This window comes from Heteronotia binoei, chromosome 13 (assembly GCF_032191835.1).
Source record: "Heteronotia binoei isolate CCM8104 ecotype False Entrance Well chromosome 13, APGP_CSIRO_Hbin_v1, whole genome shotgun sequence".
In the NCBI taxonomy this organism is placed as follows: Eukaryota; Metazoa; Chordata; class Lepidosauria; order Squamata; family Gekkonidae; genus Heteronotia; species Heteronotia binoei.
In genome coordinates, this window is record NC_083235.1 from 59,177,824 (window position 1) to 59,204,768 (window position 26,945).

At 48.4% G+C, this 26,945-nt stretch overlaps 1 protein-coding gene and 1 non-coding gene across 2 annotated transcripts in view; one reads left to right on the top strand and one right to left on the bottom strand.

The window, feature by feature from the left end:
- Positions 1–26,945, bottom strand: part of LOC132581012 (E3 ubiquitin-protein ligase RNF213-like) — a 187,598-nt gene that overhangs the window by 22,173 nt on the left and 138,480 nt on the right. The window contains exons 48-52 of the mRNA XM_060252031.1: positions 11,948–12,138; positions 9,149–9,271; positions 910–1,020; positions 370–612; positions 42–123 (exon numbers count right to left, since the gene is read on the bottom strand). Of these exons, the coding sequence (XP_060108014.1) occupies positions 42–123; positions 370–612; positions 910–1,020; positions 9,149–9,271; positions 11,948–12,138 (750 nt within the window). The remainder of the gene's footprint in view (positions 1–41; positions 124–369; positions 613–909; positions 1,021–9,148; positions 9,272–11,947; positions 12,139–26,945) is intronic.
- LOC132582019 (U2 spliceosomal RNA) lies at positions 9,520–9,715 on the top strand. The gene has a single exon (XR_009556157.1). It is a non-coding gene; the product is annotated as a U2 spliceosomal RNA (small nuclear RNA).

The following is a 26,945-nucleotide window of genomic DNA, read 5'->3' on the forward strand; positions in this document are numbered from 1 at the left end:
ATTATGCCTACCTAGCTCAGGAGATTAGGCTGAATACTTACTATACCAGTAAAGCCCTGCTGTTGCTTCCCACCTCACAGCCTGAGCCAGCAAGTCTTCTGGCATTGTTGGCAGAAAAGCATGCTGTAGAGAAAGAAATATTCCTCATCAAAGCAATACTGAAGTATCATACAGTTACATTTTTCTTATAGGAGACTCATTTGCTTTGATAATCCCCAGATACAGTTGACCCATTTTTCTCAAGAAACCAAACTGAAGCAAATACTAAGGACTAAGATGTACCTCCAGTTACTTCAAAGTGCAAGACAATTAATACAATTAACACAGAAATGATTTAAGGAACTGAGGGATGGGCATATTTTCCCTTACCTGCATTGTGTGGGGATAAAATGCCAGATTTCTTAGAGGCTCAAGGACTCGATTTTGGCCACACAGCAAAATTGCTCCAGTATGAACAACTAGTTCAATTACTATTCTATTGTGGCTAAAATCCAGCGGATTCACTGTCAGTGATGGGATACTGTTATCCACAAGGGATTCTGCAAATGTCTCAAGTTCTAGAGAAGGAAGTACTTTGGAACTCTGCATCATCTCTTTAAGAGCGAGACATTGCTGAAATAAGAAGAAACATTATGTTATGCAAAGCAAGATATTATTTTTAGCCAGATTAATTTCATTCTCTGTATGCCCAAATATTAGAAATGCAGAAGGGGGTCAATTAATATTTAATAATAAATGAAACAGGGCCTTTCGATGGATTTCAAAATAAAAGCTGTCAAGTGAAAATATTTCCTTCTGTGTAGGAAAATTACAATCAATCTTTGCTGAGAGTCCTCTCCCAGTTTCACTTCTATTGTCTTGCTTCTTGTACACTAGACAACTGTCTGGCAGCAGAACAAGCTATCTTACCTTCTGGGTAGGGTGAAGGTTCGAATCTCTACAGCCATACTGAGATGTGAACTCTCTGAAAACAGCCAAGAGAAAGTGAACAGACTGTGCAGACCTGGGACCATTATAATCCTGGAAGAAAAAGAAACTCATGAAGACTGGTCAGAAGGGAAATATCACCGGCAGTAGAATTTCTATTGCTGGCCAGCAGCACTGGAGATTAGTGAGATTAATGCAAAGGATAATAGTAAAGGTTTTTTTTTTACCATACCAAACCTTTAATGGCATAATAGATTCAGATAAAAATACACAGAATATAAAAATTTAAACATTGGAGATAAAATCAAGATAAAACCAAGCTTACAGATGCATTCAAACATGGTCAGAATTAAATTTAAGGATGTCAGCCAGAAATTTTGCCACAGCCTCACTAACCACCCCCTCAGTATCACTCAATAAATAATAACAGGGTGGCAGAATAGACAAATCTGGAGAGAAAAAAAGCTTGCTAAATAAATCTTTACGGAGGTTATGGTATAAAGAACAATCAAGCAATATATGCTGGATTGAGTCAGGGGTATTTGCTCCACAGGAGCAAAGTCTGTCGGCTAAAGGGACTCGCTGATATCTCCCTTGTAAAACTTTGGAGGGAAACACGTTTAGTCTAGCCAACATAAATGCCCTGCGATGACTTGGAGTGGTTAGGTCTGATAGATAATTGGGCATTCTGCCACAAAAAGCATAAAGACCTAAGGAAGCTGGAAAGCAAATATAAGGGTCAGTTGGCTGTAATTTCGTATCCTCCGATTCCCATAGTCTCAGTTTAATACATCTGAAGATATATGACTCATCAGCGGTAGAAAAATCATCTACCTCTAACCCCAATTGATTGAGTTTAGACAGAAGCACTGCTGTCCAGGATGAAATATATGGGTCTCTTTTCATACAATCAAGAAGGCTGTTGGGATCTGTTCTAAAATGAATTTTGAGCCAGAATTTAAACACTGCAAAGGTATTTGAATGCCTTTTATGACTACTGTAATTGTAATTCACTTACTATCAATTACACCAAATCTAAAGTAGTTGTCTTTTCAAACTGCTGGCGCCCACAGAGATGGTTTATTGGCAATTCAACAATCGAGCAAACAAAATTTTTTAAATACTTGGGGATCACTTTTAACCACAAGTTAAGCTGGGTTTCACATCGTAACAACACCGTCAACTTGGCTAAATGTTCAGCTGCTCAAATTAAAGTTTTTCTTTGCAAGGGGCAGCCAATTAGTTCCAGCAGCTATTAAAGTGTTCAAAGCCAAAACGCTTGCCCAAATCCTCTATGGTATCCCTATTTGGATCTCAGCTTTTACCAGTTTTTTTTTTTATGCAAGACTCCATGTGAGTTACTAGACACTGATTTTTTTTAACAGACCACTAATCAACATGTATCTATTGGGGTGTGCAAAAAAAAAAATTGGTTATTTCCCAGTATTCAGGAAATAATTGGGATTGCTGACTTTATTTGGCTCCATTATATGAGAACTATGAAAACCGTCCCCACAGGGTATAATAGAGAAGGGATTTAAATGTTAAATGCTTACTCAGTTGACTTGCTGAGTCATACCATGGCAGTGGTGTGACTCTGCAACTGAATTGAGCAAGCATTTAAAGTTTAAACCTCTTCTGAGTTAACTCGGGGAGTTGTTGCTATGAGTGAACTCAAAAGGCACTTAAAGGGACTATGGTTTCTTTAAATGTCTTCAAGCTGCACCCAGCAGGACTATCTCATTTGTATCTCTGATCTGTATTTGGCTGAATACACCCTCCCCAAAATACCCATAAGGTATTTTTTTGGCTCAGTATATACCTAACACACACCTCTAGTATTTATAGCAGGGGTGTCAAACTTATTTGTTATGAGGGCTGGATCTGACATAAATGAGACCTTGTCGGGCCAGCCCATTTGTGTCATAAACTCTAATGCCAGGTAGCGAAGATATAAACTTATTAAAGGACACAGAAAAACACAAAGGTTTTTTTAAAAAAAAACTTCTAAAGATGCTTAAAAGATTAATACTCTTGCAGTATTTTGTTTATTTAACAGTCCCTGATAACTGACACCACCTCTTGCTCTGAATTATTGCATCAAAATCTGGAGACGAAGTCTGTGCTGTAGCAATAAATCTATAAGTTGCAAACCTGCTTATGATTTATTGACATTCATTACAGAAATCTAATGGTCAATGCTTTGAGCCTGTGACCCAGAGGAAAACATGAAATGGCTGGGCATGGCTGGGAATTGCAAGTTTTGTACATAAGTTGCTTCATGTGCTGGTCAGCCAATGAAGGGGAAAGCAGCTTTGCTCTGTAGCTCTTGTGCAGTTGAGCAACCTGGCAAAGCAAGCTGTTAAACAGAAGGAAGCAAGAGAGAGAGAAGGAAGCAGATGACAGTGAGTTGCTCATGGGCCTGATAAGAACCTTCCAGGGACCTGATCTGGCCCTCAGGCCACATGTTTGACACCCCTGATCTATGGCCCTTTTTACACTGGCTGGATAATCAGGTTTTAGTCCTGTTCCTGAAATTTGATTTTACACTGAATTTGGACTTGACCTTGATTTTATCCCGGAGCAATATTTGCTTTTATAATAAACTGTGCCGAATCCTGTGTTGAACCCCCTTTGCCCTGGAGTATCTCAATCCTGATGCTCTAGGAGTTAGTTGCCCCTCTTCACCTCGATCCCAGATAAATTGAATATGAAACTGCAAGGGGGGGGGGGGGTTGCCCCTTTTCCTCCAGTTGGCCATCCTGCATTTCTGAAGATCTCCACTTGTTGGCACATGGACAGGTGAATTTCCGGTGTCTTGAGTCCCTATAAATCTCCCCCCTTCCTCCCCCCATTAATTGTTCTCAATCCGATAGCCCACCTCCGATAACCCACAAGCACTTCTTTGTTCTCCGTCCGATAGCCTACAAGCACTCACTATAACAACTAACGCTGCTGGCCAATAATCAAGAGCTTGCTTCGTTCACAGCATTTCAATTTGACAGTAAGTGTGATGCTGAGTGTTCTTGGAACACTGTGATTCTGGTTGGGTGGACATTTAACTGACCGTACACCTTTGTGGTTTGCTTGTGTGAATGGTGTTTAGTTCAACCCCCACAGATGTGAGCATCTCTTCTCCCCAAAATCACACACTGCCCCTTTGCTGCCCTCCCCCCAACCCTAAACAGTTCTCTCCTCCCACTGGGGAAATACCGTAGGGAAAGTGTCCTTTTTAACCCCCCCCCCAAAAAAATACAATTAACCCTGGCAAGGCAGCCCTCTACACTCGCCAGAGCTGCGACTGAATGCCTCCCTCCCCTTTGAGTTTCAAAAGTGTCATTCTTTGTTTCTTCTCTCTGGAAAAGTAGGAAACTACTTCAGTTGCAAGCCAAAGTTATGCAAATCACTGGGCAAATCACAAATGCAGAGGAACTAAGGTATTTGGTATTGGGAATCTCCAGATAACTCCTGGAGCTTTCCCAGAATGCCTGCCAGGAGGGCTACCAGGACACATCATCCAGAGAAATAATTTTCTCCAAGGGAACTAACCTGTATTGTCAATGTTTGCATTCTGATCTATGAGGTCAACCTGTTTGATTCTTTTATACAGAAATCTGAAGCCAACAAGGTCTGCAAGTTATGCAAGAAGGAAAGAGGGGGGGGGGAAGAGGGGAGAACTGGAGAAAAATTTTCCCAGCACCCTCTCATTGGACTGGTCTAAGGGTAGTATACATTATGATACTCATTTAAAGCTCATTAAAATGCAATAAAATTAGAAAACACAAAAATAATATTAATGACAAGGTGTGGCAATTCATTTTTGACTGACTCAAGGGTGGGGGAAAAGGCTTTTAAAAAGATGCTACAAAACCAGGGGCTGAAGCCAGGAACAAAAACCTTGCGGGGGGTCCACCTTCCACAATGACCATTTTCTCTAGGTAAGGTGATCTCTAAGGGCCCCATGGCACAGAGTGGTAAAGCTGCAGTACTGCAGTCGGAGCCCTCTGCTCACGACCTGAGTTCAATCCCAGTGGTTCAGGTTGACTCAGCCTTCCATCCTTCCGAGGTCGGTAAAATGAGTACCCAGCTTGCTGGGGGGAAAGTGTAGATGACTGGGGAGGGCAACGGCAAACCACCCTATAAAAAGTCTGCTGTGAAAACGTTGTGAAAGCAATGTCACCCCAGAGTCGAAAACGAATGGTGCTTGCACAGGGGACTACCTTTACCTTAAGGTGATCTCTATCACCAGGGGAGATCTCCAGCCATCACCTAGAGATGGTCAAGCCTTGGTTTCTTAGATCGTCTGGCTCATTTGGTGTAAAGGCAGATGTATTGGTTCAAATGCTGCAGTTTCTGTGGGGTGTGACCCAAACATACCTGGCCAGTGTGCAGTAAGCAGTTTCAGAGGCAGACACCTGATGCTGGGGAGGGGAAACATGAGGGAGAGGGTGGCATCCTTAGTGCCCAAAATGTAAGCACTCAGCATGCTGACCTCTGTTGGAGACAGGATGCTTGGCTAGGTTGACTTTGGCAAGATCCTTCAGGGCTCTTACATTCTCCAGTGGATGAGCCAGGAAAGGTAACTGGCAGTGAGGGACTGGAATCACACAAGAGTGTTTTGGTGAGCATCATCTCTCCCCCTCCCCTTGCCATTCTACTCCCTAGGGCTAATTCAGCTGCAAGAGAGAAGTGGGCACTGCTTCTGCATTCCAGGGGCAAGTCAGAAGGCCTCTTCCCCACCTCCTGGCCAAGCTTCCTTTTTTATTCAGGACCGGCCCTCCTCTCCCCTCCCCCCATGACCTTTCACAAGAATGCAGAGAGAGGAAGAGGCTGAGGCTGTTTGGGATTGCCTAAGAAAGCCCACTGCAATCAGCTTTTGCTTGTATATTGCACGTGTGGTGGAAAACAGAAACACATTTTAAAAAACCCCTACTTATTTTGGCTTATGAAGTGAACACACAAATGTATCTTCTTTGCAAAACAATAACAGCAAACTAACCTACAGATCACCTCCTTCCCATTCTTTGCGAAGGTTTCATTTCACTATGCTAAATGTTGCTTCCTACAGTTTGCACTGTTACTGCAGAAAAAAGTATTTTTCTTGTACTGTGCATAGCAGCTTAGCAAGATGTGTTCTTGGGCCAAGCTCAGAGAGGCAGCTCATTTCTCCCTCATTCATTCACTTGGCAAATTTGGTGGAGGAAAGTTCAATTAGGAAGCAGACAGTCTCACCTTTAGAAAGGATTCAATGTGGCCAAGTGCAAAGTAATGTACATTGGGCTAAAAATCCTAACTGTAAATACAAGTTGGGGTGTGAACTGGCAGAGACTGACCAAGAGAGAGATCTTGGTGTCATGGTAGATAATTCACTGAAAATGTGGAGACAGTGTGCAATTGCATTAAAAAAGGCCAATGCTATGCTGGGAATTATTAGGAAGGGAATTGAAAACAAATCAGCCAGTATCATAATGCCCCTATATAAATTGATGGTGCGGCCTCATTTGGAGTACTGTGTACAATTCTGGTCACCGTACCTCAAAAAAGATATTATAGCATTGGAAAAAGTGCAGGAAAGAGCAACTAGAATGATTAAAAGGTTGGAACGCTTTCCCTATGAAAAAAGGTTAAAACATTTGGGGCTTTTTAGCTTGGAGAAACGTTGACTGAGGGGTGACATGATAGAGGTTTACAAGATTATGCATGGGATAGAGAAGATAGAGGAAGAAGTACTTTTCTCCCTTTCTCACAATACGAGAACTTGCGTACATTCAATGAAATTGTTGAGCAGTCAGGTTACAATGGATAAAAGGAAGTACTTCTTCACCCAAATGGTGAATAACACATAGAATTCACTGCCACAGAAGGTGGTGGTGGCTACAAGCACAGACAGCTTCAAGAGGGGATTGGATAAACATATGGAGCAGAGGTCCATCAATGGCTATTAGCCACAGTGTATTGATGGAGCTCTGTCTGGGGCAGTGATGCTCTGTATTCTTGGTGACTGGAGGGGGGGGGGCAGTGGGATGGCTTCTAGTGTCCTGGCCCCACTGATGGACTTCCTGATGGCACCTGGGGCTTTTTGGCCACTGTGTGACACAGTGTTGGACTGGATGGGCCACTGGCCTGATCCAACATGGATTCTCTTATGTTTTTAAGGATCTTTCGAGAGATCTCTGCTCTGTTGACTGTTTCCCACTTGGAGGGGGGGGATGGGGATAGGCAGAAAGGTTCACCATTTGACTCTCGCCATAAGCTGCCCTTTGATGTTCCTGCCTCTTGCAAGGTGGGAGAAAGGGGAGGGAGGGGGAGAACCAGAGTATCAGCCTGGACCTCTCTTCCAGGTTAAAACGCTTGGGGCTCTTTAGCTTGGAGAAACGTCGACTGCGGGGTGACATGATAGAGGTTTACAAGATTATGCATGGGATGGAGAAGGTAGAGAAAGAAGTACTTTTCTCCCTTTCTCACAATACAAGAACTCGTGGGCATTCAATGAAATTGCTGAGCAGTCGGGTTAGAACGGATAAAAAGAGGTACTTCTTCACCAAAGGGTGATTAACATGTGGAATTCACTGCCACAGGAGGTGGTGGCAGCTACAAGGATAGCCAGCTTCAATAGGGGGTTAGATAAAAATATGGAGCAGAGGTCCATCAGTGGCTATTAGCCGCAGTGTGTGTATATATATATAAATTTTTGGCCACTGTGTGATACAGAGTGTTGGACTGGATGGGCCACTGGCCTGATCCAACATGGCTTCTCTTATGTTCTTATGTCCAGCATTTCCCCACCTTCATCAATCTTTGGGGAAAAACAGCTTTTAAAAATACCCTTTCCACCAAGTTGTGAAATACACTCTGTTGCTCACTGTGGATTCCCCCTCCCACAAACTACATTCTATTTTTGCAGCTCGGTTTAAATCACCAACCTCTCCTCTCTCTCAACAAGCTGGAAGGAGAGAAAATAATTTCTGCTTGCACCAGCACGCAACCAACAGATTGCACCCCCCCCCCCCCCCCAGAAACACTCTTTTCCTGTCCTCTTTGCACTAAGTGGTCCACAGCTTCTCCATAACAGGAATAAATGGTCAAAATCAAATTATGTTGGAAAGGAATTTGGGAAGCGCAAAAATCAGACAGCAAGCACCACCATGTGTTGATTGAGAAGAATACTACAAAGATAGGGATACTCCCTCAAAATATAAATTAAGAGACCAGCAGAAACAGAGCACTTTAGCGTGGGACAAGCCACGTTTAAAAATGGAGAATCAGAGGTGGACATGGAAATTTCTGGCACAGGAGTCAACACAGAAGTATCTCGCCAGTGTAAACTCAGAAGGCATTTAAAGAGACTGTGATTTCTTTAAATGTCTTCAAGCTGTGCCCAGCAAGGCTATCTGATCTGTATCTCTGATCTGTATTCGGCTGAATAAACACCCCCAAAATATCAACAAGGTATTTTTCGGGTATTTATTCATGTCAGTATATTCCAAATGCACACCTCTAGTATCTATCTGTGTTAATAATTTGTGGTCTAATGGAGAAAGGAAGATCCCAACTTTTGTAGAGCATCTTTGCATTGCCACCTAGAGACCATTTTTATTTGCTGTAGGAAACCAGGGAGGAGAATATTTTTATATCTGGACAATAGCTACTGTTTCAACTCTGTCCTCAGAGGCTTCAGTAACAGATTTTTCTCTACATTTTCTCTACCTCCCTATAGGTAAGCTCTTATCCCAAAATGTAATGCAAGATGTTCATAGGAAGCTCAGGAACTCTGGTTATGAATATGAAGTATAAATATTTTTAATCAGTTAACGGAAATAAAATGGCAGAAGGAGGAAAATATCTCTCATGATACAAACATTCCCTTTAATTATCTGAATATGGCATGCAGCAGGCTAAAGAGAACAGCATTTTGCTGCCCTTGATGCTCCATCAATGTGCCATGTGGCTTCTCACCTGCACATTCTGCCAACCCAATATTGGGTAACTGATCCTCTAAGAGAAGTCCTAGAAAAAAATACTGCATATATATGTCCAGACAAATGACAACTAAAAAATAATAGAAATTAATCAAGAAAACATATTTATCAAGCTCAACTATAAAAAGAGAAAGAAAAGAAACTAAACAGAGGCATGTTTTCTTTGCCACAAAACAGACAATGGCCAATCAACTTTCAGGCCGATCAAAGACAACTGTGCCATTTAAAGAAAAAGGCTTTACCTTCAGGGCTGCTTCTATGCTCTTCAAGTGGCCTTCTATCACAGCTTTTCCCACAGCATCACGCATCATTTTGTAGTTTTTGCCCCATGCCAGGAACCGATCAATCTGTCCAGGCTGATGCCTCTGCAGCCACAACACAGAAGAAGTCCCATTTTTTTAAAAAACTTTGAATATGAAATCAGACTAGAAAACACCATGATTTCTTGATTGCAATTAAGATCTTTCACACAAGCCCTGCTCTCTATCTATTTATTTATTTCATTTTTTTTGCCACCCTTCCTTATTTGCTCAGGCTCGGTGTGGTTTACAGCAAGTTATAACAACAAACGAATAATAAAATCAGACTCAATAATGTCAAAAACAGTATGACCATCGCTTCTTGGCTTTTTGGCTAAGATCAAGTGTAGTATCTGTTCTTATCAGTTTAAAAACAGTATGACCCCCTAGCAACAGATTCTAGAAATGCTGTTATCATGTAGGAGGGGTGAAGATGAAATGGAAGTGGGAGTGTCAAGATGGAACCATCCCTGCCCCCAACCAAATGCCTGGCAGAACATCTCTGCCTTTCAGGCCCCTTGGAATGGGCATAAGTCCCACAGGACCTAGGTGGAATTTGGCAGAGAGTTCCAACAGGTGGGGGTCAGGGCACGGAAGGCCCTAGCCAAAGACAGCCAGATATCTCTAGGGCCAGGGACCACTAGCAGATGTTGATCACTAGAGCACAAGGCTCTCTTGGGGGCTTCCAGGAGAGATGGTCCCAAAGATACAAGGGTCCCCGGCCATTAAAGGCCTTAAAGATCAATACCGGGACCTGGAATCTGATCTGGTACTCCACTGGGAACCACGGCAGTTCTTGTAGCACAGGCCACTGCATTCTGCACCTGCTGGAGTTTCCGGGTCAGCCTCAAGGGCAGGACTGTGTGAAGCAAGTTACAGTAATTCAGCCTGGAGGTGACTGTTGCATGGATTATAATGGCTAGGTTGGAGCGAGAAAAATAAGGGGTGAGCTGCCTGTCTTGATGGAGTTGGCAAAATGCCAGCCTGGCAACGTTGGAAACCTAGGTCTCCACTGTCAGAGAGGCATCCAGAATGCCTAGGGGACATCCTCTCTCCCAGTGCCACCTTCTGTCTCCAACCTGGGAGAAACAATGTCCTCACTTGCAGAGGTGAGACAGGTGGCCACCACAGGCAAGATTTTATAATTGGTGGCACTTTGACCATGGAAGACTCTTCCACTTGAGGTTTGCCTGGTATCTATCCTACTCACTTTTAGGTGGTAGGCAAAAACATTTATTTTACCCAGGCTTTTAACTGAAGTCACTGATTTTTAGAACTGTTCTCATAGTCTGCTTCTAGCCTATGATCTGTTTTACAAGGAACTTTTTAGGCTGCTAAATGTGCTGGGTTATAATATTTTGGCTGGGGTTTTAATACCGTATTTGCCGGCGTATAAGACGACTTTTTTGCCCTGAAAAACATGCCTCCAAGTGGGGGGGTCGTCTTATACGCCCAGTCGTTTTATACGCCGGCAAATACGCCGGCAAATATCTGCCCAAGAGTGCTTGCGCATGAAAACTTGGGCGCAGAATCAAACTTCCTTGGTCTTAAAGGTGCCACCAGCCTCGCCTGCTGCTCTTGAGCAGCACTGCTCCAGGAACACTGACTTCTGAGCAAGCATGCTCACCACCGGCCTCTTTTAGCCCCGCGCTTCACCATTTAGTTTACTGGAGGTGAGGATAAGGAAGAGAGAAAACTCCACGGCGGGCGGGAGGTGAGCGAGGGGTGTGGCGGCCGTTGCCCTCTCCAGGCGTTCCTCGCGGGGCGGTTGCCCCTTTAAGAGCCGGGCTGGGCTCTCCTGGAGCGGCCGCGAGGAAACCAACCCCGCCGCCGGCCCTGTTTGGCCCTTCTCAGCACCTCCCTCCATTCCTCTTCCCCACCGCCCCCTCCACCAATTTCCCACAGCGCGGCAGCAGGAGCGCGCTCGCAAGGGCTGAGGAGAAGGCAAAGGAGCAGCAGAGGGGGCGCGGGGAACGAGGCGAAGCCGTCGCCTCGGGGGCGCGCATTGAGCGGCGGGGTTCTTCTCCCCTCCCCGGAGAGGCGCTAGGGCACCAACTGCCGCTCTCGTGCCCCCTCAGCGGGGCCTGCGTGGCTTTTTTTCTCTTCCCCCCGCCTTTTCTTTCCCCCCTTCCTGCTTTTGCCGCTGCCTGAGGGGAAGTACCTGAGGAGAAGGAGGAGGGTCGATGAGATGAAAGTGACAGTGTGTTTTGGCAAGACGGGGATAGTGGTTCCCTGTAAGGATGGACAGATCCGGGTCAGCAGGCTCTTCAGAGATACTTACAGTATTTGCCGGCGTACAAGATGACTTTTTTGCCCTGAAAAACATGCCACCAAGTGGGGGGGGGGGTCGTCTTATACGCCCAGTCGTCTTGTACGCCGGCAAATACGGTAGTTTGTTAACGTCCATGATTTTAAAGTTCCTGCATTAACTTAATTTTTAGAAGGGTGAATAAGCCTATGGAGTAATTTGGCCCAGGCTCATGTCAAGGACTTTAAAGCATCCTGGCAAATACCTTCTCACTCATTCCTTGATTCCACTTTACTTGCTCTGAGCTCAGTGATAACCAGATTCTGCTTGGGCAGCCAAGCTTAACATAACGGAACCCCTTTTATTCTGCTTTCAAATGTCCCCCGTTAACAGATTCTCCATTTGCCCACCCCACCCCCCACCCACACTAAATCACTGCCCAATAGCCAACAGTTAGATGTTGTAAATAGCTGATAGAGATAAATTTACATTACCAGTTGTTGCTGAATTATTTCTGTTGGAAATATCCAGTGATACTGCTGTTCTTTGGAAAGGCTCTGTGTGAACTCCAGGCCATACTGGTTAGTAATCTTTCGGACAAAGTAAATTTTATACCAGTCATTTAGTCTGCAAAACTGCATCACCCTCTGCAGGTAGATCATCTTCTCATTATCTTTAGAACCATCTACAGAGACAAAGGAAATTTGGTTGTATTTCCTAACCATGGTAAGCTACTGATTTTCAATATTTTGAGCAGCACCCAAGCAACCAGAACAATGTATTGCATAGATTCACAACTGAAAGGAGGAAACTCTCTAATGGTAGTACAAGAAAAGTCAGGGTTGCACTTACTTGTAACTGTATCCTCTGTGCAGGCACACATTGGGACTGCACAAGCACAGCCCCATCAAAGATAGAAGCTTCTGAGGGAGCACTCTTCCCCCATCCAGAGCAAGAGTGCAATGGTTTTTCCTGCCTAAAGCATCATGTGCTCTGGAGAAGTGGTACTTCCCTCCACATCCTGCTTGTCTGCTTGACTCCCTTCAAATAAGGGGAAATAGTAAAACAAACCAATAATATAGATTCAGGTGGGAAGCTGTGTTGGTCCGAAGCAACAGAAAGACAGGTTGCTTACCTGTAACTGATGATCTTTGAATGGTCATCTGTGCATTGACAACTGTGGGATTAGGGTGCCTGCGCTGACTCTGATCAGTACATAGCAAGCCCTGGATATTTGCGCCGAGACTCAGTGAGCATAAGCAGAAGCCCCACCATGCATGCTCAGCGGGCCAGGGTGGACATCCCGCCAGTTCCTTCTGACTACTAGAAGATCCTGACCTAGGGAGGACAGACAACAGTGGGAAAGGAGGGCAGATAGTGTGAATGCACAGATGACCACTTGAAGATCATCAGTTACAAGTAAGCAACCTGTTTATCTTCTACATGGCCTCTGTGCTTCACACCCATTCTTTCTGGGCACTGCAAAGTAGCAGGAATAAAAACCTTGGCCTCTGAACCTGGATGGAACCGGATCTATTGTTCTTTTTGGTGGGAAATTTTGTACTTCTTCCAGGAGCGCTGATGACAGAGGCGTTGTGACGAAAACCGGGGACCTGAATGAATTTGATTGTGTAACCCTCCTCAGTGATGGAAAGGACCCACTTGTCTGATGTCACATGCCTCCAGGATGGTAAGTATGGGTAGAGGCCGTTGGGTCCTGAGGAGGGGGGGGAATGTGCTTTGGCCGTTCCTGCTTAAAGTTTTACAAAACATGGACTGTGGAAACAAATTTTTAAATTACTAGAATCCTTAAAATGCTAGAATCTTAGTGAAGAGTCCCAAGAATGCTCAATATCGCCATTATTATTTATTCTAGCAACGGAAATAATGGCCAATAAAATCAGACAATATAATAGGATTACTGGAATAAAGGAAGATTAGGAAGAATTTAAGATGAAAAGCTATGCAGATGATGTTGTTATAACAGTGACAAGACCTCATACTTATTTGAAATACATAATGGAACAAATAACTAGCTTTGGAACTTAATTCTGGATACAAATTGAACAGAAAGAAAACCAAGATAATCTTGTTAAAAACAACCAATGAAGAACAAGAAGAAACACAGAAAAAACAGGTTGCTTACCTGTAACTGATGATCTTCGAGTGGTCATCTGTGCAGTCACACACATGGGTCTTGCCGCAGGCAACGGATCCGTACCTCGGAGCTCCAATAGCTCGCCTATAGCGTCTTTTGGCGCGCTTTCCTCCCGCCCTGGGGAGCAGGCAGCGACTGCGCATGCCTGGAGCGGGGGGAGAGCGCCCATTCCACTCAATTTCTTCCAGCCGCCGTTGGCACTGACATTATATAAGGTTAAGCAACAACTACAGGAGGCCAGCAGCGGGGAAGGCTGGGTGGGCGTGTGTGACTGCACAGATGACCACTCGAAGATCATCAGTTACAGGTAAGCAACCTGTTTATCTTCTTCGTGGTCTCTGTGCAGTCCCACACATGGGTGACTAGCCAGCTAAATGTCCTGGAGGAGGGTGCTGGTAAAAGAAGCAAGTTAGCTACATAAACAAGTCAGAGCATATTATAGAGATGGAAGCGGATGCACTCACCCCTGACTTCAGTGGAAGATGGATCTGAGGACCGCTTGACCAAAGAAGGCGTCACGTCTCGCACGAACGTCTAAGGCATAGTGGGAGACGAACGTGGATGGTGAGGACCACGATGCAGCCGCACAAATGTCCTCTAGGGAGACGCCTTGCAGGAAAGCCGAAGAAGTCGAGACCGCTCTAGTAGAGTGGGCCTTAAGACCTTCGGGCAGAGGCTGTTTAGCCAGTTCGTAACACAACCTGATGGCACTAACTACCCATTTAGATAGTCTTTGGGTAGAAATTTTGTGTCCCCTGTGAGGGTTTCCGTAGGCCACAAACAGATTAGGGTCCTTGCGGAAAGGTTGTGTACGATCAAGGTAGAAAGATAAAGCCCTTCTAACGTCCAGGGAGTGCAGGGCTCGTTGACCCTGGTCGGATGGGTTGGAGAAAAACGTGGGTAGAGAAGTTGAAGTCGATAAGTGGAACTGGGAGACAACCTTCGGAAGGAACGCAGGGTCCGGTCGGAGGACAACTTTGTCCTTGTGGAAAATGGTGTAGGGGGGATCGTGGCGAAAGGCGCATAAGTCACTTGCCCGTTTGCCTGAGGTAAGGGCTACCAGCAATGCTGTCTTCCAGGAAAGAAGGTTAAAGTCTATGGTAGCCATAGGTTCAAAGGGCACTTTCATCAGGCAGGAAAGAACTAGTGACAAACTCCAGGTCGGGACGAAGGGCTTAACAGGTGGATTGAGGTGCAATATGCCCTTAAGAAAGGACTTGGACAAGGGATGGGAGAACACAGTTTTGCCATCAACAGGGTTATGGAACGCAGAAACCGCAGATAAGTGAACTTTTAAGGAGGAATAGCAGAGTCCTGATCTCTGCAGAGAAAGTAGATAATGGAGGATCAGGTTAAGGGGCACTGATTCTGGCTGCAGATGGTTAGATGCCGCGAATGAGCAGAAGCGCTTCCATTTGCGTTGGTACGAAAGTCTAGTGGAAGGCTTCCTTGCGTTGAGGATGATGTTGGCTACCTCTGTGGAGAGGCAGGCGGATGTATCCTCCAGGCTGCCAAGGCTAGAACCCGAGGGTTGTGGTGTAGTACCTGCCCATTGGCCTGGGATAAAAGGTCGCCCACAGGAGGAAGACGGCGGTAAGTGTGGCGGGACATTTGGAGAAGTCTCGTGAACCACGGTTGCCGAGGCCACCATGGAGCAATGAGGATGCAGTCGGTGCCATCTCGTGCTATCTTTACCAACACCCGTGTCAGAAGGGGGGTTGGTGGAAAGAAGTAGTGAAGGGGACCTGCCCATCTGTGAAGGAAGGCATCGTTGCCCCTCCTGGAATAAAAATGAGGACATTTGGCATTCTCCCTGGAAGCAAAAACGTCCACCTTGGGCGTTCCGAAGCATTGGAAGATGCGCCGAAGGTAGGTCGGATTGATGGACCATTCGTGGTCGTCTATGCGAAATCTGCTGAGGGAGTCAGCCAGGATATTCTCCACACCGGGGAGGTGAATGGCAGTCATGTAGATGTTGTGCTTGACACACCATTCCCAGAGCAGTACGGCTATGCGGCACAGGCGGAGGGATCTGGTGCCTCCCTGTTTGTTTATGTAGTAAACTGTTGCCATATTGTCCGTGGAAATTTGAACGTGCCGGTCCCTGATGAGAGGGAGGAACGATTGGAGGGCCCTGTGTACAGCAATCAGTTCTAGGCAGTTTATGTGCATGGCCCTCTCGGAGGGAGTCCAAAGCCCCCTGACGGTCTTGTCCTCTAAGTGGGCTCCCCATCCCCACTTGGAGGCGTCTGTTGTCACGACAGCCATTGGAGGAGTCGGTAGAAACGGCATGCCTGCGAGCAGGTTGTCGGGCATAGTCCACCAGGTGAGAGATAGAAGTGCTCTCTGTGGAACAGTGAGTAGAACGCTCTGCGGTTGCGCCTGAGGATGGTAGGCTCGTACAAACCAGAGCTGTAGTTGTCACATCCGAAGCCTGGCAAAATAAAGGACAGATGTTGTGGCGGCCATGAGGCCCAGCAGGCGTTGGATTGTGAATGCAGACTGACGAGGCTGTTGTTGAACTGACTTGGCTAAGGCAATGATAGTTAGTGCCCGATCCAGGGGGAGGAAGGCACGATGGAGAGAGGTGCGCAGAAGGGCCCCTATGAACTTGAGGTCCTGGGTAGGTGTGAGGTGCGATTTTGAAGCATTTACACGAAGACCCAGGGATTTCAGAAGGGTGAGAGCTCTGTTGAGGTTGCTCTGCAGCTGATGTTGAGTCGGAGCAATGAAAAGCCAGTCGTCGATATATGGGAAAACTGGGATGTTCCGGATGCGAAGAGCAGCTGCCACCACTGCCATGCACTTGGTGAAAACGCGGGGCGCAGTGGAGAGGCCGAATGGTAGGGACACATATTGGAAGTGGTCCTGACCCATGGCGAATCGCAGATACCTCCGATGTTGAGGTCGAATGGTCACATGGAAGTAAGCGTCCTGGAGATCTAGGGAAGCCATCCAGGAATTCCTGGGAATCAGGGGCAAGATGGACTGCAGGGAAATCATTCTGAACTTCCTGTATTCGATGTATCGATTGAGGTTTTGCAGATCTAGAATAGGACGCTTGCCTCCATCCCTCTTGGGGACCAGAAAGTATCTCGAGTAGAAGCCTGTCCCTCGATGTTGAGGAGGAACGGGTTCTATGGCATTTTTCTGGAGCAAGTCCAGAATTTCCTGATGGAGGAGTGAAGACGGAGGGGTAGAAATGAAGTAGTGGTGGCGAGGTGGAGAAATGAACTCGATTGCGTAACCTAGGCGCACGATGGTCAGCACCCAGGAGTCGGTTGTGATTGAGTTCCAACTGGGAAGAAACGGAAGGAGACGTGTGCTGTAGGACGGTGGAGTCTGGAGGGCAAGTGGAGCTGTGAAAGAGTCAAAGAGACTGCTTGGTCTGGAGAGAGGCCTTCTTGGTTTGCTGGGGCTTAGGTCTCTGTTGGAAATGAGGCTTTTGTTGCTGACCCTTCCGCCTCCAGTAGTCACTTTGTTTTGGTGACCGTTGTCGTTTTGGAAATGATGGTCTCCAAGTTTTTGCTCGATTGAACTGCTGGGAGTTTGGTTGGGAAACTCCCAGGCGTTTGGCGCGTTTGTGGCCATCATCGACAGAGGTTAACACTTCGTCCGTGGACGCATGGAAAAGGCCTAGGCCATCGAAGGGCAAGTCCTCTATCTTCTGCTTGATGTCGGGCTGCAGGTTAGTAGAACACAGCCAAGCATGACGGCGCAAGGCGACGGAGGAGGCAAAAACTCTCGAAGAGCAGGAAACAGCATGTCGTACGGTGTTTATCTGCTGTTTGGAGACTCTGGACAATTCTGAAACCAAATTGGAGGCCATTCTCTGAGATGTTTCAGGGAGAGAAGGGATCAAGGGTGTGAATTGATTGGCTAGATTGAAGACATAGGCAGAAAAATAAGCCAAGTAGTTGTTGAGCTTAGAATAGGTAGAGGCCAGAGTGAATAACTTCCTTGCCAGGGTGTCCAGTTTTCTCCCTTCGCGATCTGGTGGTGTAGGGTGTCGTGAGGGCTTGGCCTTAGTTGCAGAGTGAACAATAATGGAATTGGGTGCAGGGTGAGTCGCCAAGAATTTGGCATCTGGGGCATGAACCCTGTAGAGAGAGTCAAATCGTTTGGAGGTGGGCGGCACAGAGGCCGGCTTGTCCCATGCCTCTCGCAACCCTTCAAGGTGTACGGGTAGCATCGGAAGGAGTGACCCTGGTGGGAAGTCAGCCTGTACCAAGTCATGTACAATGTCTGACACCTTAGGAGAGTCAGATGGCAGGGCAATCTGGAGAGCGTCAGCCATAGTGGTGATGTGGTTCAAGTATGCTTTAGAAGCGTCTGATGGTGAAAGGCGCAGCTGTGGTGTAGATTCCGAAGCGACAGAGCCAGGGTGATCCTCCGAATCCGATGAGAGGGAGGATTCCCGATCAGAGTGGGAGTCGTCAGCATTGGGTGAGTGATGCGGAGCGACCGACTCTGAAGCTGAAGCCCGAAGCTTGGGAGTGTGAGTGTCCTGAGATGGTCGAGTCGGAGAAACCCGGATGGGAGCCGTGGGGGTTGTAACAGGCTTGTTGAGGTCCCGAGGGCGATCCCGCAGTGGAGACAGAGCCGGCTGTCGAGGGAGGTGATCGGATCCTCGGGGGTCGGAGAGGTCTCGGAGTCGATCGGCGTCACGGGTTCGAGGAGAATGTCGATCGACGTCACGGGTTCGAGGAGAATGCCGGATTGGAGGAAGGTCACGGAATCGACCGTATTCTCGGGTTCGGTGAGGATCATATACTTGGGATCGAGGAGAGTCGTCATAGCGGATCCGAGGGGCAACGACATCACGACCGAGGTCTGGATATCTGGAGTGGTGAGTTCCCTCGTAGGAAGGAGAGCGAGATCGGCGATGACGGGACCGAACCCTTGGCGAAGGCGATCGTGACTGCGAAGAGTAGTCGTAGCGTGGACGAGCATACGGGTCATACCGGTCATAGTAGGCGGAGGAGCCGGAATCGCGGTATCCCCACGGGGAGCGAGAGCGATACCAAGGAGGCATAGGTGTCGGGGAACGTGATGGAATCCGACGCGGTCTGTGTTGGATCTCTGGAGAATGCGAACGGAGTCGATTAGTAGAGCTTTGGGTCGCTGAATCCCTATAATGGGGTGAAAGCGCGACGTCCTGGAAAGATCCAATTCGAAGTGAAGACTTCGGGTGGTGTTGAGTAGGATCAGACGGGTCGGGTTCCAAAAAGTCGGAAGGAACTACGCTGTGGACCGACGGTGAACGAGAGTGGATAGGGATAACTTCTACGGCCGTAGAAGACTGCTGAGTGAGCTGCGGCATGTCAGTGATTACTGAAGAGAAAAGTGAGCTAAGGAGGAAACGCAGCGAGGTAGGTGCTGTCCGGGCGGCGGTAGGGAAGAAACTGGGTGGAATGGGCGCTCTCCCCCCGCTCCAGGCATGCGCAGTCGCTGCCTGCTCCCCAGGGTGGGAGGAAAGCGCGCCAAAAGACGCTATAGGCGAGCTATTGGAGCTCCGAGGTACGGATCCGTTGCCTGCGGCAAGACCCATGTGTGGGACTGCACAGAGACCAAGAAGAAGATCTAACTGGATACCTTGTAACCAAAATAATAATAATAAAATATCTGGGCATCAACATAACAGGACAAAATAAAAGCCTATACAAAGACAATTACCAAAAAGTATGGACAAGCATTATGAAGATCTGCAAAGATGGGACAAACTGAAAATTTTGTGGCTAGGCAGAATCGCCTTATCAAAACTAACTTTTTTGTTTCAAAGGTTGCCAATTGATATAAACGAAAAGGTTTTTTAAGATTGCAGAGAAGTATAAACCACTTCATATGGAATGAAAAAAAGTCAAGAGTGAGGTTTAAAATAATGCAAGATGAGAAAAAGAGAGGAGATTTGGCAGTACAGAATGTTAGGCTATATTATCAGGCAACACAGCACTAGTTTGGATATCAGAATGGACTACAAATCCAGATGAGAAGAATATTAAATTGGGAATAGCTAATATTAAGGAAGGAATTCACAATTACTTATGGAGCAAGAAGTCATTAAAAGCTATTCAAAAACAAGATGGGAGTCATAGAGTGAGAGATAGACTGCTGAGAATATGATTTCAGTGCAAAAACAGAATAAGCCTACCTACCTCTCAATTGACATCTCCAATTAATGTCTACTGTGATGTAAGTACCAGGAAAAAAAATGTTCACCTAACATATGATCACATGATAAGACATGGAAGAATCAAATAAACAGGTTTCCTACCTGTAACTGATGATCTTCGAGTGGTCATCTGTGCAGTCACACTGATGGGAGTAGGCGCCAGCGCCGATCTCGATCGGTAAACTTAAAAAGCTGCGGATTTCCGCCCCGACGACCCAGTGCGCATGCCCGGAGCCCCCCCCCCGCGCATGCTCACTGGGACAGGAGCGGACATCCCGCCAGTTCCTTCTGACCGCCACGTCAGCCCCTCAGGAGGGACCGTCAGCAGCGGGGAAGGTCGGGCGGGTAGTGTGACTGCACAGATGACCACTCGAAGATCATCAGTTACAGGTAGGAAACCTGTTTATCTTCTTCGTGGTCTCTGTGCATCACACTGATGGGAGACTAGCAAGCTCAAGCCTACCTGGAGGCGGGTGCGACGGTCCATCACGAGGAGACGGACTGCAATACAGCGTGGCCCACAGAGGAAGCTCTTCTCCGTCCCAGGTCCAACGCGTAGTGGGACACGAAGGTGTGAGCTGATGCCCAGGTGGCAGCCTTACAGATGTCCTGCAGGGGCACTCCCTTCATGAAGGCAGCCGAGGTTGCCATCGCTCGCGTAGAATGGGCCCGCAGAGGGCCGGGCAGCGGCCTCTTGTGGAGCATGTAGCACAAGCGGATCGTCCCCGTGATCCATTTGGACAAACGCTGCGAGGAGATCCGCAGACCCATGGAGGGTCCAGCATACGACACAAACAGTCTGGGGTCTCTCCGCGACTGGCTTGTGCGGTGAAGATAGAAAGATAGCGCCCGTTTAACGTCCAGGGCATGAAGGCGCCGTTCTGAGTCATTAGCCGGTGACGGGAAATAAACCGGCAGAAAAATTTCTGAATTTAGGTGGAACGATGATACCACCTTGGGTAGAAATTTAATATCAGGGCGGAGCATCACCCCATCCGCTGAGAAATTGAGGTAAGGGGCGTCACAGCGCAGCGCCGCCAGCTCCCCCACCCTCCTTGCCGAAGTGATGGCCACCAAGAAAGCTGTTTTCCAGGCCAACAAGTGAGGAGAGCAGGAGGCCATGGGCTCAAAGGGTCTCCCTGTTAGGGCCCTCAGGACCAGGGACAAGTCCCAGGCTGGGGCAGGGGTCCTGATTGCCGGGTACAGTCTTGCCATGCCCTTGAGGAACCGCTTTGTGTCCGGGTGCGTGAAGACCGACCGGCCCTCTATACGCTCATGCTGAGCCGAAATGGCTGCCAGGTAGACCCGCACGGACGATTGGGCGAGGCCCTTGTCCAGCAACACAATTAGGAAGTCAAAAATCACGGGCAGCCCCGCTCTACCGGGAGGCACAGAGCGACTGGCCGCAAACTCCGCGAACTTCGCCCACTTAGCTGCATATGACTGCCTCGTAGATGGCTTTCGCGAGTTCAGCATGACAAACTGCGCCCTGTCGGAAATCATAGGCGCCATGCCGTCAGCCGTAGGTGCGGCACATCGTGATGGAGGATCCTGCCCTGATAGGAGAGGAGAAGGTCCGGGGCCTGGGGGAATCGGTGATATCTCCCCTTGGCCAGTCGCAGGACCAGGGGGAACCAGTGTTGCCTCGGCCACCATGGTGTCACCAAGATCCCCCGCGGGCGCTCCCGTAGAAGTTTCTGTACGACCTTGGTCAACAATGGGATGGGAGGAAACAGGTACACCGTATGATGGGTCCAGGGGATTAGGAGACCGTCCCCAAGGGCCAAGGGGTCCGCTCCCCCCCGGCAACAAAACAGGTCGCACTTCGCATTGTGCCTCGTGGCAAACACGTCCAGCTCCGGTGTCCCCCAGCTGTGGAAGACCGGATCCAGGAACTCTGAGTTCAGTTCCCACTCGTGAGACAGGGCTCCTCCGCGACTGAGGAAATCTGCCTGCCCATTCTTCACTCCTGGCAGGTGGGCTGCTTGCAGGGAAACTCCCAGCGATCTGCACAGCTCCCACAGCGAGATGGCCAGTTGGCAGAGGCTGCGGGATACCGTCCCCCCTTGCCTGTTGACGTACGCCACTGCCGTGGTGTTGTCGGTCATCACCGCTACCGCTTTCCCCTTTAGAAGGGTCTGGAAAGAGAAAACGGCGTGGAAGATGGCCAGGAGCTCCAGCAGATTGATGTGCTGCTGACTGTAGCGACTCGGCCACCTGTCCCCCACGCATATTCCCCCCATGTGAGCACCCCAGCCCCACAGGGATGCGTCCGTCGTGATCGTTAGTACTGGCACTGGTTTGTGGAAGGGGGCCCCCTCCACTAGGCACTGTTTCTGACCCCACCACCGTAGGGACTCCAGCACATCCGGCGGCACCGTTAGGAGGCGGGAGTACGGCTCCAGGTTGCACTTGAAACTCCGCAAGAACCAGAGCTGCAGAGTCCGCATCCTCAGCCTTGCGAAGGGGAGCACCGCCGTGGTGGCTGCCATAAGTCCTAACAGTCTCTGGATCTTCCGTGCTGAGACCACCGGATTCCGCCAGAATGCCGCTACCATCCGCACGATGGCATCCGCGCGGTCTGGAGGGAGGAATGCCTTGCACTGCCGCGTATCCAATATCGCCCCTATGAATTGTACGCGTTGTGCCGGCTGGAGATGGGACTTCTTCTGGTTTATTTGAAGTCCCAGTTCTTCCACCAGGGCAAGGGTGATTTCTATGTGCCGCAGCAAGGACTCCCTGGACTCCGCCACCAGGAGCTAGTCGTCGATGTACGGGAAGAGCGTTACCCCTTGTTGTCTCAGGTGAGCGGCAATCACCACCATCGCCTTGGTGAACACCCGCGGGGCCGTGCATAGTCCAAAGGGAAGAGCACTGTATTGGAAGTGCTCCTCTCCGACCGTGAAGCGGAGAAACTGTCTGTGGAAGGGATGAATTGATATGTGAAAATATGCATCCTTTAGATCGAGCGTGGCCATCCAATCCCCTTGTCCCAGCAGCGGGAGGATATACTGCAAGGTTGTCATCCTGAACTTGTCGCATCTCACGAACAAGTTCAAGGCCCGTAGGTCCATAATCGGCCGGAGACCCCCGTCCCGTTTCGGGACTGCAAAGTATCGGGAGTAGAAGCCACGCCGGAGCTGGTGCGCAGGGACCCTTTCGATCGCGGCCTTGTCGAGGAGGGAGCATACTTCTTCCCGGAGAGTCTGCGAAGGAGGGGTGTAAATGAAAGTCGGGGTGGGTGGGGGGTGGGAAAACTCTATCCCATAGCCCTGTTGAATAATTGACAGCACCCAGCGGTCCGACGTGATGCGGGCCCAGGCAGGGAGGAAACGTGCCAACCGGATACTGTGCAAGTCCACAGGGCCATTCAGAGGTGGGAGGCAGTCAAAGGCCCTGCTTTTGTTTGGAACCCTTCTGCCTGGGTCCCTGGGTAGAGGGTGGCGAGTACTTAGGCTTCTGCTGGTACTGGGGCCGCGGAAACGCTGGCTGCTTGGAGCGCCATTGCTGCTCTGGCGACTTTGAGTAGGGCTTCTTGTGCCACGCCTTTGGCCACTGTCTCTTAGCTGGAGTGCGGGGACTTGATACTCCCAGGTTCCGGGATGTCTTCATACTTTTGTCTAGCTCTTGCAGAACCGAGTCTGTGTTTGAGCTAAACAATCCCGAACCGTCGAACGGTAGATCCTCCACGTAGGCCTGCGTGTCGTGCTGCAGTGCCGTGGACCGGAGCCAGGAATGCCTGCGGAGGGAGATGGCAGTGGTCAATGTTTTGGCACACGTGTCTCCCGAGTGTTTTGCTGAGTTCAGCTGCTGTCTTGCGAGGGCCATGCCCTCTTTTTGCAGCTTCCTCAGTGAAGTCTTCGCCTGCTCCGGGATAGAACCAAGAATGGTGGAGACCTGGTCCCATAGGGCGTATTGATATCTGCCCATACAGGCCGCGTAGTTTGCAATTTTGACTCCCAAGGAGCCTGTGGTATAAAGCCTTCTTCCCATTGCATCCAGTTTCCTACCCTCCTTGTCGGGGGGCGTGGAGTGGGTCTTCTTCGCCTTCGACGAAGAGGACACTACCACAGAGTTCGGTCTCGGGTGTACGTACAGGAACTCGGCTGATGACTCCTGGATTCTGTACATATGGTCCAGCCTGCGGGAGGACACAGGCGTGGACGCCGGCTTGTCCCATGAGGACTTGGCAGTCTGCAACATAACGTTGGTCAGCGGCAGTGCCACAGCGGTGGAAGTGTCTTGTTGCACAATGTCGAAAACCGTATCGGTAATGACCGGTTGTGGCTGAACCGTCAGGAGCGAGAGAGTTTGAGCCATCCTCTTTACTAGGTCGCCATAGGACTTGAGGTCCTCCGATGGCGAGATTGGCTGCTCCTCCGAGGTCTTTCCCGGTGGCGATGGCTCGTCCAGTGACGACGGTCCTCCGTCGGGAGACGAACCTCCGGGCGACCTGGGAGACTCGTCCGGGGAGTCAGACAAATCCGACGGTTGCATCGGCTTCGGAGATGCTGGGGCTGTCGGGGTCGACCTCGGCTTCACCGGTGGGGTGACTTCGTGTTCCTTCGCGCGTGGCTCTGAAGTTTTCGCCGCCGACGCCGACGGGGCCGCCTTCACTGTGCGAAAGGACGTGCGGGACCGGTAAGATGTTTCAGAAGCTTGGTCCCATTCGGGTCGTCGCAGCGGCAACCATTGGTAATGTGGTTGTACTGGATAAGCCCCATACAGGTACTGCCATTGTCTCTGGTCCCACGGAACGTGGGACGGGGCTCCACGAGGCGATCGGCCTTCCTCCTTGCCGTGAGGAGATCGTGACCTGCTGGGTGATTGGTCTCGGGGCCGATCGCTCGGTCTAGCCAATGGGCTTCGGTGTCGAGGGGTGCTTTGGCTGAGAGGGCTACGGTCGGTACCGATCCTCTGGCCCGGCTCTATGTCTGAATCAGAGTCCGAAATGACCAACTGCGTCGACCTCGACTCCAAAGGGGTGCCAGAATGGCGTATCGGGGACGCGAAGAGCTTGAGCGGGGGGACTATCGGAGCCGTAGGGTCCACAGGAGACACCGGTGCGGAAAGCGGCGCCGATTTGTGTCTCTGTTTCTTGTCCTTCTTCCCCTTCACAACTGATGCCCCTTTTTCCTCCTTGCGCCGTTTAGCTGGCGTCGAGGATTCCGGACTTACCGCCGCGCCCGACTTTTTCTTAGGGCGATCGGCGTCGGAAGGGGTCTGGTCGGTGTCGACCGACTTCGGTGCCGACTGGTCGGAGTGACCGGAGGGCTGTTCCGTCTGCTCCGCCTGCTGGCGACGGGGAGAAAGAGCCTGCTCCATCAGTGCCGCTGCAAGTCGGGCTGCCCTGTTCTTCCTCGTTTGGCGCGAAAACTTGGCGCAATGAGGACAGGAGTCAGGACGGTGCCTCTCGCCCAGGCACAGCAAACACAGTTCGTGCCCGTCCGGAGGGGCGATTTTACTCCCGCACGAGGAGCAGCGGCGAAAAACCCCCCACCGTCTTTCCATACGAGGGAAAGCGAACGGCGGGAAAACGAAAGTAGGGAGAGGGGCCCCCGAAGGGCGGGAAAAACTACCCCGCTCTCCCGCAGCTACTGCTAACTATCTACAACTATACTACAACTACAACTATAACTACAACTATCTAACTAGTACTAATAGAAGAAAAAAGTTTTCCAAAGATAAGTTCACCGACCGTAGCAGAGAAGATCGACTGATCAGCGCGGCGGTCAGAAGAGAACTGGCGGGATGTCCGCTCCTGTCCCAGTGAGCATGCGCGGGGGGGGGGGCTCCGGGCATGCGCACTGGGACGTCGGGGCGGAAATCCGCAGCTTTTGAAGTTTACCGATCGAGATCGGCGCTGGCGCCTACTCCCATCAGTGTGATGCACAGAGACCACGAAGAAGATCTTGGCAAGATATACAAAGCAAAGGAAAGAATATCCAATGGCTGACATATCATCAAATGGCATCAAAATATAAAGAATAGCAAAAGGAGGCCATCTATGACAGAAAACGGCTTATGAACAAATGATCAGAAGTGATCTAAAACATCTATTATGAAAAATATACAAAATGATATTATATTACAATATGACACAGAAACAGAACAAGTGAAGGACTGTATATCAAATGGATTAAGAGCTTTGGACAGAATATTACTATGAGTCAGTGGGAAAACTTATGGACAAAAGAAATCAAGTTCACTGAATTCCAAACACTAAGGGAGAATTGGTACAAAATGTTACTTAGATAGTACATCACAGCCAAAGAAATTGCAAAAGCAAGCAAGAGTTACAATGCCACGTGTTGTAAATGCAAGAGTACAGATTCAACCTACTACAATATGTGGTGTCTTGCAACAAAGCCCAATATACTGGATAAAGATCCATGAAGAGATACGAAAGATATTAAAAGTTAACCTCCTGATGAATTTTTAAAAAATGCTTTTAAATATATTACCAGCTAATATACCAAAACGTAATAATGAACTATTTAAATATATGGTATGGTGGCAAGAGTGGTATATGAATCTAAATGGAAAGCTGAAATACGTACAGAATTGATTGGAAAAATAAATTAAATGAGTATATGACAATGGCAAAGCTAATATCTTACTTGCATAACAGACTAGAATCTGAGTTTCAAGAAAAATGGAATCTATTTTTTTGCATATATTGACAAAATTAGGCTAGAAAGCTTTAAAGCAGGGGTTTCAAACTCATTTGTTCTGATGGCCGGATCTGACATAAATGAGACCTTGTTGGGCCGGGCCACAAAATGTAATGCCAGGTAGAGGAGATATAAACTTTACAGGATACAGACAAACACAATTAAAGATTTTTTTAAAAAAAAACCTTAAAATAAAACATGCTTAAAATATTAGCACTCTTGCAATGTTTTATTTAACAGTCTCTGATAACTGACACCTCTTGCTCTGAATTATTGTGTCAAAATCTGGAGACAATGTCTGCGTGTTGTTCGGATGTGTATGTCTAAGTTGTAAACCTACTTTTGATTTATTGACATGCATTCCAGAAATCTCATGGTCAATACTTTGAGCCTAAGACCCAGAGGAAAACACGAAATGGCTGGATATTGTGAGCTTTTGTACATAAGTTTCTTCTCGTGCTGGTCAAGAACATGTGAAGGCACCATGA